Source organism: Papaver somniferum, chromosome 9 (assembly GCF_003573695.1).
Source record: "Papaver somniferum cultivar HN1 chromosome 9, ASM357369v1, whole genome shotgun sequence".
Lineage (NCBI taxonomy): Eukaryota > Viridiplantae > Streptophyta > Magnoliopsida > Ranunculales > Papaveraceae > Papaver > Papaver somniferum.
The window spans coordinates 23,057,425-23,070,485 of record NC_039366.1 but is presented as its reverse complement, the minus strand read 5'-3'; the positions used below and the strand labels follow the sequence as shown (position 1 = coordinate 23,070,485).

The 13,061-nt window shown below is 37.4% G+C and overlaps 1 protein-coding gene across 1 annotated transcript; it reads right to left on the bottom strand.

Moving 5' to 3' along the window:
- Window positions 1–439: 439 nt before the first annotated feature.
- On the bottom strand, window positions 440–4,130 carry LOC113311577. The gene is made up of 3 exons (XM_026560404.1): window positions 3,510–4,130; window positions 1,562–3,386; window positions 440–1,458 (listed from the first exon to the last, which is right to left on the bottom strand). Exons 1-3 carry the CDS (start codon window positions 4,128–4,130, stop codon window positions 440–442), a joined length of 3,465 nt encoding a protein of 1,154 aa, XP_026416189.1.
- Between the last annotated feature and the right edge of the window lie 8,931 nt (window positions 4,131–13,061).

The following is a 13,061-nucleotide window of genomic DNA, read 5'->3' as shown; positions in this document are numbered from 1 at the left end:
GTTGTTCTGGTAAAACTATGAAGGTTTACCTCTTTATTTGGCTTAGAAAATACTAAAAACCACTTAGAACTTCGCATTGAATTAACCTTTCCATCCTGCAGAAAACCCTAACAAAAAGAAAAATCAATCAAAACCCTAAACCCTAAAAATGGTTACTATCAAGAAAAAACCTAATATGAGATCGAGAAATAAATGAAAAAAGGTGAACTAGTATCATCAGTTAGCAAGAAGAAAAACTCTAAGAAAAATCTAGAGATAAAAAAGGTGAAAGAAATACCTTGCGAGATTTGGAGGAGGGGAGAAGTTATTTTTCTAAATGACGACTTTCTCTTTTTTTTTTTTTACTCGGTCAAAAATGGATTGAGCAAAAAGCTAAAAAGCAAAACAGGGGGAGTTCAGACTAGCACTCAGCCGAAAACAAGCTAACCGCCAGAGAGAACTAATTGAAACGAAAATAACTTTGGCCAGACCATTCTAAAGGCAGAATGAAACCCGGGCGACCCTCATAAAATTCAAAGATATCTTCAGCCAGCAAACAAGCTCGCTTGGCTAAAGCATCAGCAGAAAAATTTATCTCTCTATAGCTATGGATATAACGAATATTGGAGAAAAACTTCTTGGCCACTCTCCATTTCTGTCTCAGCTGCCAGGGAAATTCATCCTTCTCAAAGGATTGGATACAACTCATCGAATCAGAACGAATGTAAATGTTGGTGGCCTTCCAGATCTTAGCTAACAACGCACCATAAATGATTGCACAGGCCTCTGCATAGAAGTTGGTTTGCCAGCCTAGACCAACACAAAGAACGCCAAGCACCGTTGAATTAGCATCCCGAAACATAACCCCTGCACCAGATTGACCCGGATTACCCATTGACGCACCATCGCAGCAAATCATTATCTCATCGGGATTTGGAGGAAACCATCTAATCTCAAGAGGGATAGAGAGCTTGCAAGACCTGTGTTGGACCCGTAAATAGTTCAAAATCCTCAAATCTTCTACAGTGTTGAACATATGACCCTTCATTCTAATTGAGTTGTCGCGAATCATTTGGTAAACCCGACCCTTAAAACCAAGCCAATGAATTGGTGCATTCTCAAAGTATGCCTTGTTACGAGTCTTCCACAGCTCCATGACAATAGCAAGATTTGTGACCAACCAAAAATCCTTAATCATCCTACTACGACCTTTTGCAGCCTGGTAAGAACTTACTAGATCCTCGTTCGGCTGGATACTGAAGATACCAGCAGCCCAAGCCCAGATCCTCCTAGCAAAACCGCAGTGCCAAGTAATATGGCTTAAGGTCTCACAATTCTTGCGGCATAAGCGGCACATTGAGGCCAAACTTCTCCCAGTCTTCTTAATGATGTTGTCATCAGTTGCACAGCATTGCTTGGTCCATATCTTCCAGTACTGCACACCCAAAGAAGGATGCACCACCTTTCTCGAGAACAGAGCTGCACAGGGATGGATATCAGTTGGGGATTTGATAGCTGCCTTAGCAGATTTGACCGAAAAAAACACATTTTTTATCCAGGTCCCAAATATTATAATCATCACCCCCAGCAATAATTAGCAAGTTATCCACATCAATGTTACAACGAAGCATCAAATTTCTTGTAGCTTGAGGGATTGCGCAAATACCATCGGCAATAATATCGCACACTTTTGCCTGAAAATCCTTAGGCGCTTTGGAAGAAATGCAAAGCTTCTTGGCAATCGAAAAATCACCACACCAATTATCAAAGAAAAGGGAGGAGTTCTCACCATTGCCTATGATTGATCTTGTGTGTTTTTGCAAAAAATTGAAAAGCAATCTAATACCTGGAAAGACAGACGAACCCAGCTTGTAGTCAATCAATTTGCCATTACTCTTGAAGTATTTAGCTTTCAGAAACCTTGCCCAAATCTTGTCAGAATCTCTTATGGAGACCCAAAGCTTCATAAGCATTGCTTTGTTGACATCTAACAGCTTTTTGAGACCAAGCCCTCCTTCACTCTTCTTGCAACACAAGCTGTCATAACAAACTGTGAAGTATTTACGCTTCTCCGCATCTCCAGAACAAAGGAAATTTCTAATGGCCTTCTCAACTTGCTTGATGTACATACATGGCCATTTATAAACAGCCATGGAATGAATAATATAGCTCGAAATCACAGCCTTAATCAGCACCAGTCTAGCCTGAAAAAAGAGGAGCTGACCTTTCCAACCCGCAAGCTTGTCCCTGATCTTCTCCACCACCTGACGAACATGAATGATCCTAACAATGCCAGGCTTTAGCTGAATACCAAGGTATCTGTCAGGGAAGTAGGCTCTCCTCATTCCCAAAAAATTTGAAATTGCCACAACTCTCGAGTTAGATCCACCTCCATAGTAAAATTGACTCTTGGAAAAATTCACACACTGGCCAGAGGCCCTTTTGTACATGCCCAAAATAGTAACAAGATTTTGAAGACTTTGCGGATTGCCCCTGCAGAAAATAAGTATGGCATCCGCAAAAAGCAGATGAGAAGGAGCAATACCCTTCTTTCTGACCATATAGTGCATACTACGACGAGCAAAGAGCTTGGACAGATTACGGCCCAGAACATCTTCAATAAGAACAAAAATCAGAGGAGAAAGAGTATCCCCTTGACTTAAACCTCTATAGATGCTAAAGAAACCTTCCGGGCTACCATTCACCATGATCGAAATTTTGGCTGAGTTGAGAATGCTAAGAATCCAAGCACACCAGTTGTCAGAAAAACCATATTGGCGTAAAACTTCAGCAATAAACTCCCAGCTCACTGTGTTAAAAGATTGAGCAATATCAAGTTTGAGGCCAATATTACCATACCTTCTGCTACTACTAATCTCATTGATCATCTCGGAAGCCAAAGCAATGTTTTCATGAATGTTTCTACCTTTCATAAAAGCCACTTGCTCCTCCAAAATCAAATTGTTAAGCACAGAGCTCATCCTTGAAGCCATTATCTTCGTGATGATTTTGAAAAATAAATTGCCCAAGCCAATTGGCCTAAAGTCTTTAATAGCATCAGATTTGCTATTCTTAGGGATGAGCACAATGAAACTTGAGTTGATTCCATTAGGAATTTTCCGCATCTCCCAGCAACTGACAATAGCCTTGCAAAGGTCTGCAGAAATTGTATCCCAGCATATTCTGTAGAAATTCTCAGAGAAGCCATCAGGGCCAGGCGCAGAGTCAACACCCAAATCGAACACAGCAGCTCTAATCTCTTCCAAATTTGGGATGGCATCCATGAGAATACTCTCCTGAGAAGAAATACGCTCATGATCAAAATCAAAAAGCTTTGAATCGATACAAGTATCCCCACCATTGAACTTATCCTTGTAATGATTGACAAGAAAATCTTTAATGTTATCCTGCAAAAACAAATTAGAGTTAGTAGAAACTTTGAGCTCCGAGATAGTGTTTTGGCTTCTCCTCATGCGAATGCTATTGTGAAAAAATCTACTGTTTTAGTCCCCTTCTTCCATCCAAGTAACTCTCGACTTCACACGAAGCATAGAAGCCAGGTCCATCCTCACATCATCAGCTGCTTTCTTGGCATCGGCCACCCTAGTGAATTGTAATTCATCAGCTGGATCAAAATCAAGCAGGTCCATTTCTGCGTCCAGCTTAAGCTCAGCTTGTTTCAATCTAAACTGGACATCTCCAAACACCGTTCTGTTCCAAAATTTCAACACATCTTTAAGTCTTCTAAGCTTGCTGGCAAAGACAAAAGGAGGGGCACCAACCATACTCAAATTCCAGGTATCTTTAACCAAGATCATAAAACTTGGATGCGACATCCACATTTTCTGAATTCTAAAAGGAGCTCTTTTCGGTCTTGGACTTTGAAAAGAAAAACCAATAAGAGGAGAATGATCAGAGCAGATTCTAGGCAAGGCCTTACATCTCCAATTCTCATATTTGAAGAACCAAGCATCATTGACCACGGCTCTATCATGTTTGTAAACAATTCTTCTACTACCTTTCTGGCGGGTAGACCAGGTATATTTCTTTCCCAAAGAGTCTACCTCCACCAAACTATTATCTGAAATCCAACTTCTGAATTCATTCATATAAACCTCTTTGATTGGAATTCCACCCTTCTTTTCTTCCATGCGTAACACACAATTGAAATCGCCCAAAACCAGCCAAGGAAGCGAAGTAGAGCCCAAATCCAATTGACGCTACAACATTTTCCTTGTGACTGGGTTGTAAGAAGCATGAACTGCTGTAATAAAATTACCCTCCACTTCAATGGAAATAGCCTGTTTGGAAGAAGAGAGAATGACCGGTCTTGTTAACGAAGTCTTCCACATAACCCAAAGATTTCCTTTATCATCACCAGCCTCATTCGTAACAACATCCTCAGAGAAGTCGACCGATCTCAAAGATCTGACAAAACGAGCAGTGAAGAAAACCTGCGCCTCTGCAATACAAATAATATCTGGTTTGTGAAAATTATGAAGCTCTTTTAACTTGGCCTTTGCACCATCTTTAGCCAAGCCTTGAGAATTCCAAAAGAAGACACGCATTAAATAACCAAGTTTGTAGAAGGGCTTGCCGAACCCTTTTCCTCCCCCTTGCCATAATTGTTAGCTTGCTTGCTAGTTTTTTTCTTCGTTACAGCTTTGTTTGGCTTCTTGTTAGCCAGATTTGCTAAATTCTTTTTCCCTGCCAGATCTTTTTTGACTCTATCTTCCTCATCTTTGGTAGCCCCCAACTCCAAAACTGCAGTCTCATCTTCCACCAAGCTGGTCGCACTACTAGATTGTAGAACAGGTTGTAAGGTATCTGAATCAATTGTCACCCCATCAGCATCAATCAAGAAAATAGGCTCGGAAGGTTTGATAGGAGAAACCCTTCTAGCTGTTTTAGCAGGGGAGCTAAAACCTACACCAATATGCTCTATCAGAGAATCTGCATCTGTTGTGACTGCAATCTCAGTAGCTGGAACAACAACGTCTTGTATTTCAGAACTCCTTGGCTCAGGATGGTGATTCTTCTCAGTGATTAATCTTCTCACGTTCTGAAGCTTAGCTAAAGCCTAACCCTGCTCTGTTTTAGCTCACTCTGCAGCTCTTGCCAAGTTAATCGCCTTCCTCTTCTGTTCCTCATGGAAGACAAAGAGTAATTATTCCTCTTTATCTAAGTTTGAAGCATCATCTCCCTTATTGTTCTCACCATCATCACTTGAAGCGTCTGGCAAAGACTCAGCATCTGCATCTACAGCAACATCATCTACAACAACCTCATCTACAACAACATCATCTACAGCACCAACCTGCACTTGCTGAGTTGCAGTATCAACGACCTGGTCTTTCTGAGCTGTAGTATCAACAATTTCTACTTCATCCCCATTGGAGATAGCAGAGTCACTAGGGAAAAGCGTATGTATCCCTTCAAAACCCACATCAGTAGCTTGTTTTTTAGTGATTTCAGTCATCTTATCTTTTTCCTGCCAATTTGACTTCGTGTACTCCTTCTTTTTCCAAACATTTTTCAGCTCATCCAATTCAATTTTCAGAGCTGCTCTCTTCACCTGATCTGTTTCTTGGTCATACATCCTCTTCAAGTCCTTATACTTCTTGTTTCTGCAATTTTCTTCCACATTCCCAATTGATTTGCAATGTTCACAGAAATCAGGTTTGTTATAGATCTCATAATCAACATAGAAACCCTTAGGCAACTCCTCATCATCTATGATAATATTACCAAGCGGTTTGGATAAGTCTATATCAATGATCACAACAGCAAAGTACCCATATTCGTGCTTTAGAGTTCTAGGATCGACAGCAACTGGCTTGCCAAGACCCCGAGCAATTCTGAACAGAATTTCTTCCTCCCAGTATTCAAGATGCAGATATGGGAAACGAACCCAAACAGCAGCTCTTGAATTCTTTTCAGACTCCGGGTGGAACATGGGAGTCCATGGCAACACCTTCAGCAGTTGATTTTTAACCTTCCAAGGACCTTCATAGCTGACACGCTTACGATCTGCCTCATTGAACAGCTTGATAATGAAATATCCTCTTACCCATGGGATGAACTGAACTTGGCAAGTTAGACTCCATTGATTACACAAGATCTGCTTAGCTTCCTCAAATTGCAGACTAAGGGTTCTGAAATTGAAGCGACCCACAAGACTATATTTCCAAACTTCTTTAGAACGAGAACTTAAATCTTTTGGAATTTTAATTACAATCTCACCTGTTGAGGAACGAACAGGGGGGTATGATAGTGAATCTGCATCTATAGATGACATCTCATGGCTTCTTTTCTTTACTATGGTAGCATATGAGCGAATACCCACATCAGATCTGCCTCCATTGTTGCCTCCATTGATGGATCTGTTGTCTATTTCGGGTAAACCACCATTGTTTGGAATGTTTGCTACAGTAGCAGCTGGGTTTTTCAAATTTTGCTGGGTGAAATCTTTTCTTGTTCTCGACTTGGAACATGAACGATTCTTTTGATGATTAAAGTTAGTATTCGTATGAGGTTTCACTCGTATATCAGGTGGTAAAGATCGAAAATGTTCCTCCATGGGAGACACAAAAAGTGCAGAAAAAAGAACGAGGAAGAAGAGAGAACAGGAGAGAGAAAGTCGGACCAAACCCTTAAATGACGACTTTCTCATTTAACTAAAGAAGGGGAGAAAAATAATAGTAAGCATGTCGGGTCGTTTCAAAAGGCGGTTCAAATGATAGAGACGACGAGCTGAATAAAAAGCGTGTCGGGCCGTTTTCGAAAGGCGAGTTAGACGATAAAGAACGACAAGCTGACTCGAAAAAATCCATTAGACATGCCAACATACATGTAGATATGAGATTTGGTCCTTTTTTTTCCTGTTCTCTCCCCAGCGAAAACATTTTATGAATTAAAGATGCTTGAGAATAAGAATTGGAAAAAACAAATGTACTAGTGAAATTGAAACAACCAATCTATAATTAAAACTATGGAAATCCAAATCAATAACATGAGAAATTGAAACAGCCGATATATAATTAAAACTATTGAAAGACATAATCAACAACTAAAACACCCTTCACTTTGGGTCTAAGACGTGGTTGAATTTGAGAATACTTAGTTATAGCAAGAAGAATGAAGAGGTTTTGGCCTCTGTTTATCTTTGTTCCTTAACCCTAGTCAAAAGGTTGTTACTTATATAGTGGTATCGATTGTAGTTACAACAACCTAACCCTCGGCAAGCACTTCCAAGTTCCTAGAATACTCGACCAGGTCTAGTCAGACCACAAAATGCAGTCAAACCATAATTAATCCGAGAGAAAAATCTTATTTAGTAGTCAAAAACTAAGCTTTAAATTGAAAGAATAGTGAGATTCTCGAGCACCAGCAGCAGACTTGATCTTTTCTTCATTGGTAATTAATCACAATCATTTATTGCAACGATATTACATAACGATTACAATGATATTGCAGAACAAGACAATGACAAAACCCTGCAATCCATTCATTCCTCCACACTAGGTTCATGAGAACAACACTATACAAAGGGAAAAAACTATTTTCCAAGATGACACCATAGTTTTCAATTTTCTCCGGTCATTGTTTATGGTGTTTACTTTGTTAATTTTTGTAACCTTCAATATTAGTTGTAGGATGATCGTTGTCGTATGCATCAAAAATAAATTACTTTCTCGCTACTCAAAATATAAAATATAGCAAGGGCAAGAAAGGAATGTTCCCACAGAGATATCTTGGTTGTCAGTATGTTTCGGTTTCCTATATAAAATAATGGGGATTTTCTGATTTGTATAAAGTAAACTAATATAAAAGCAAATAAAGAAAAATAATCAAATCAAACAAGGAAAGATATTGGTTAAGGATTTCGTTTTCAGTTACAAACATGTTCTTGTCTTAATAATTAGAATTGATATTTAATCCCTCATTATCAAAGGCCCTAGGATATTTTGACAGCAAGAATATCCCGCTAATCTCCTCTTGTCATCGACAAACACATTAAAAGATACGACCTAATCAAGTTTCCTCTTGAATTCTATCTAAGTGAACAACCCAATGTGTGAAAGCACTAATCAAGTTTAATTCCCTAGATGCATTAAGTTGTATCAAATCAGGTCAATCAAAGCAATCGAACGTGTAAAAGCACTAATCCGATTTAACAAAGGTCTTAAATCACTTGCTATTACTAGGATGCATCACTACAAGCAATAACCACAATTATGCTACTTTGGTTCAAGGTATACCACTTTTGCGTATAATACTAAACTAGCAATAGATGTCCATGCAGGTTCAATCAATTGGCCACTCAACTAAACAAGCAATCAAATCATACATGGAGATAATTCTAGTGAACCATGATCGATAATTATGAGACAAAACTAATTTATTGAACAAGAAACATGCTTTGCGAAATCAAATTAATCCATAACCAATAATAAAATTAACTACTCATGTTAGCGGGGTTCATAACAAGAAAAAAAATAAAAGCTTTCATGTTTCTAAACCCTAGAATAAAAGTAGCAGCCAAAGATATAAGATCCCCCTCTCCAGGAGAGAAGAGTTTCTTTTTATATGCCTCTTGTGATCCCCACTTCTAAAACTTAAAAACTAGGTCGTAGTCCAAATTACTGAATCACCTCATTCGACTGTTGTTGCCTGGCCCAATACCACCCACTTCCTTGAGCCCACAATTAAGAGCCCATCAGGTCCATCACTTGATATGCATGTCAGTTTTGTGGAACTGACAAGCTAACTCGCCTTGTTCTTGCTTCACCAGGATCATGGGTAACTCAATTCTCCAGCCATGTTGGCGCTACATCCTTGGCCAATTCCATTGCTACACCATCTGAGCCTTTGGAAACTTCTGAAATATCAGTTAATCCGGATTCGAAACACAGCCCAATAGACCATCCAAATGTGACTGCAATTCTGTCGAAGCAATAGCTTCCGCATCTCCACTTCATTGCAGCATAACCTGCAATCTTCTCCTCAAGCCATTCTCCACATCTTCACAATTTGAAATCAATATACCACTGCCTGCGACTCCATATCCGCCATCGCTTCTCAGCTTCTAGAAGATTCAACAGTACCAACCTAACATTCATCTACACAATCATTCATCACCATATCCTCTTCTTATCTGCATCAGTTCTCATCTGTCATAGCAGCAGCAACAACATCATTCTTTCCTGCAGATCATTGCACGACATACTCAAACCACAACAATCTCTGTAACATCTCAGCTCCATTGTCTCAACATCATTACAACTGCCACTACCACTGCACCTGTAGATTCACCCAATAATTCACAGTACCACCACCTGCATCTTTAGTTGTACCAGTTGCACACTTCACAGCTCCACCATCACTTCCCTGCAATCCCTGGAAAGCGACATCTATTTCACATCTCAGGTCATAACCTTGTCAGTCTTGTATCTCCATTTCAGTTGCAAAGCAACATCACTTTCCATAGTTATCCTTCCATTTCTGTAGCTCACTGCAACCATTTCTTAAGCTCAGGCACTCAACTCAGCTTCAGTGACCAAAACCACCAATTACCACCTGCAACAACCTCAACTGCATCTCAATCTCAATACCATGAACAGCATCTATTCCTCCTCTCTATAGCATCATCACAACAACCTCCAATTCTAATAAGCAGCACCATTTGAGACTACAATTGTACCACCACCTGAACTTCCATATCTCCAATCTCAGTAAGCCCTTGAAAATCATCACTTCCACCGTACTGCTAAACAACCTCCCTTGAGTTTGGACTGCATAGCACAACCAATTTTAGAAGAAAACCCAAGTCTCAAATAACTCAACTGCTCCATCTTCATCATCTTTCAGTCACCGCCATCAATGGTAGAAACCATCTCAATTCCCGCTTGCAAACCATCTGCAGCTTCACCTGTTAATCCTAACATGCATCTAGCCTGCAATATTGAGTTCTCAGACTCAGGCCGTAACTGAAAACATATTCATTCTACCAGCAACGTCTTCTCCTCTGCCTTGATCAATCTCTCGATTTCAACCGGAAATCGGCTCAGACCTTCCAACCAATTTCTCCTCTCTCAGTTCCATGACCAACAATCTTCTCAAATTCATCAATCTGTTCCCAACCTGGCTGTCTAATAAATTCAAACGAAACCCATCTTTCATCTTCCTTTACAACTTCTAAACCACCCTTTATTCGATTCTTCCATCAACATAAACCTAATTTCTCTGAAACCCCAAACCCATCATCTCTGAACTTGTAATCACAACAACAATATTAAGAGCTTCTTCTCCTCTCAACCTCGTTCAGACACAACTTCATCTTCTCGATCTCTCAATGAATTCTGAATAGCAGCAACTCACAAATGAAATTGGGGACGTGTGAAAGTCTCTCGAGTTGTTTTAGGTAATAACAATGGGACGTCTATCAACACCCACAAGTGTTTCAGCAATTCTTCTTAAACTCCAGTATCCTCAGATGAGCTCCCGATATCGTTCACCCGTGAAATGACCTTTTGCCCTTATCGCTTCAAATGAGCGTTTTCTCCATCTTTTTCGTAGGATGACTCCATTGCACCTATATAACTCAAAAACACACATAAAATACATAATTTTCATAAAAACTTGCAAAGAAAGCATAAATAATAGATAAATATCAAGGTGTTTATGACACCTATCATAAGATGTTTTCAGAATTTCTTAACGATTGTTGATTTATTGATTTCAATTTCGGGAAGAAAAAGTTTCAGTTTTGGGAAGAAAATGATGATGAACAAGTTTCACTTACGGTTCTTCATTGAGTCAACATCATTTACAAATACCATTTCCTAATCTAAGGGAAACTTTGTAACGAATAATTTCACATGAAACTCCTAATATGTAACTATTCAAATACCAAATTAAGATTAATTATATATTAACAAAAAAAATGTTAATTGATGTACTTATTTTTTAGTTAATATTTGAAAGAAAAAGTGAGCCAATTGCGTTTGACTATTGACTATTCGATTTGTTTTCCCGCATATCCTAAAATACAAAACAGGTTGGTTTTCAATACACGGGCAAAACACAAGTTAAAAACAATAATGCATGTATAAAAAGGTTTAAATTAATAATAATGAATATATATATAAGAAACATTATTCTCTATAGATTTAGACCACTGTCTGTACTCCCTCAGTCTCTCTAGGATATACTCGTTAAATTGATCGTGGTGTCTCAAAGTATTGGTTTATGTTTGTTTATAATACAATTATTGGCTTATGTTTGTTTTATAGTACAATTATTGGCTTATGTTTTTTTATAATACAACAAGGATGCACTTTTTCTGAAGGTTTGTTGTTGATAATGATGATTACAAAGATGGATTAAAGCAAAACGGAGCAGATGAATACAACAATAAGCCATAATAATGCTTTCTGTATCCCAAATTTTGAGAAAATAAGGAATGAAATTGTTATATTCTCAAAAATATTCCATCATTTTTCAAGACACTAGTGTATTCTCCACAATATCCAACTTATTTTCCATTACCAGGCTTTAATAGTGATAGGGACATTATGAGAGCCAAGATGAGGGACTGATGAATTCCCTAGTTCCCATTTCTCTGCAGTGTTACAACTTACAACCAAGTAAAATAGGAGAAGAAGCATAGAAAGAACAAAGAATTACATTACTAATCTAATTAAAAAAAATATTACCTCTATTAAGAGGAAATTCCATATTTTGTTGTAACTTTTTCATTAAAGTTCTAAAAGCTCAAAAACAAGTAAAGAATTCAAAAGTGAAAAACTATCAACTATTGTGTATACCCTCAATACAACCCTTATAATTTATCTTTTACATCCTTGGCGTTGCTTTCGGTAGTCTTAGATGCAGCTGGGGCGACTTCAGGTTTTTGTAGCTTGAAAAGAATGGAAGCATGTTTCTGAATCTTTTTTTGGTCTTCAATATTAGTTGTAAGATGTATCATTGTAGGGTTTCTTAATGATTGTTGATTTATTGATTTCAACTTCGAGAAGAAAAAGTTTTAGTTTTGGGAAGAAAATGATGATGAACAAGTTTCAGTTGCGGTTCTTCAGTGAGTCAACATTATTTACAAATACCATTTCCTAGTCTGAGGGAAACTTTGTAATGAAACATTCCACAAAGAACTACTAATATGTAATATTCAAATACCAAATAAAGATTAATTATATATCAAAAAATATGTTAATTGATGTAATTATTTTTAATTAATATTCGAAAGAAATTTGAGCTAGATAGTTATGTTGGACTATTTGATTTGTTCTCCTTCATATTCTAAAAAAATAGGTTGGTTTTCAACACACGGGTAAAATGCAACTTAAAAACAATAATGTGTGTAAAAAGATATTTAAATTAATAATAATAACTATGTGTAAGAAACCTTATTCCCTCAAGATTTAGACCACCGTTTGTTCTCCCTCCATCTAAAACTATAATAATTATATTAATAATTATTGGCTTATATTTAAAATACGATTTACTTATTTATCTTTAGTATCTGTATTATTTTGAATGTTGTATTTGTTATCTTGAAGGAGAAGTATATTCGTGAAAGGTAAAACAAGAAGAAAAAAATGAAAACCAATTGTCACATTGTTGTTATTTCTTAATCTTTTTGCGGAAAAGCATACAAGTCAATTAATCTTAGTAAGATGCAGAGATTATTTAGTTACGCTACTTTTAAACACATAGTGAAACACCAGTTACTATATTATTAAGAATATACATTGTTTTTTTTTTGTACACCCAAAACAGTTATTAAGAATTCAGCATTACACATTAATGAAGAAACAAATCAAAACTGAAAAAAAATATTGAGATTAACATTTTTTTTCTAATTAAGTCATTTAGATTATCTTTCTTGGAGATAAACTACCGAAAATATGATTGTTTTTATATAAATGGAATATAACGTAAAAATTTAATATACTAACTTAAGATAAAATTGGAACGTAAGGTAAAATTTAGGTGACATTTTTCCAATATTAAGTTGTTAAAGGGCTCATGGTTTTGTTATTTGATTTACCATAAAATTAGTT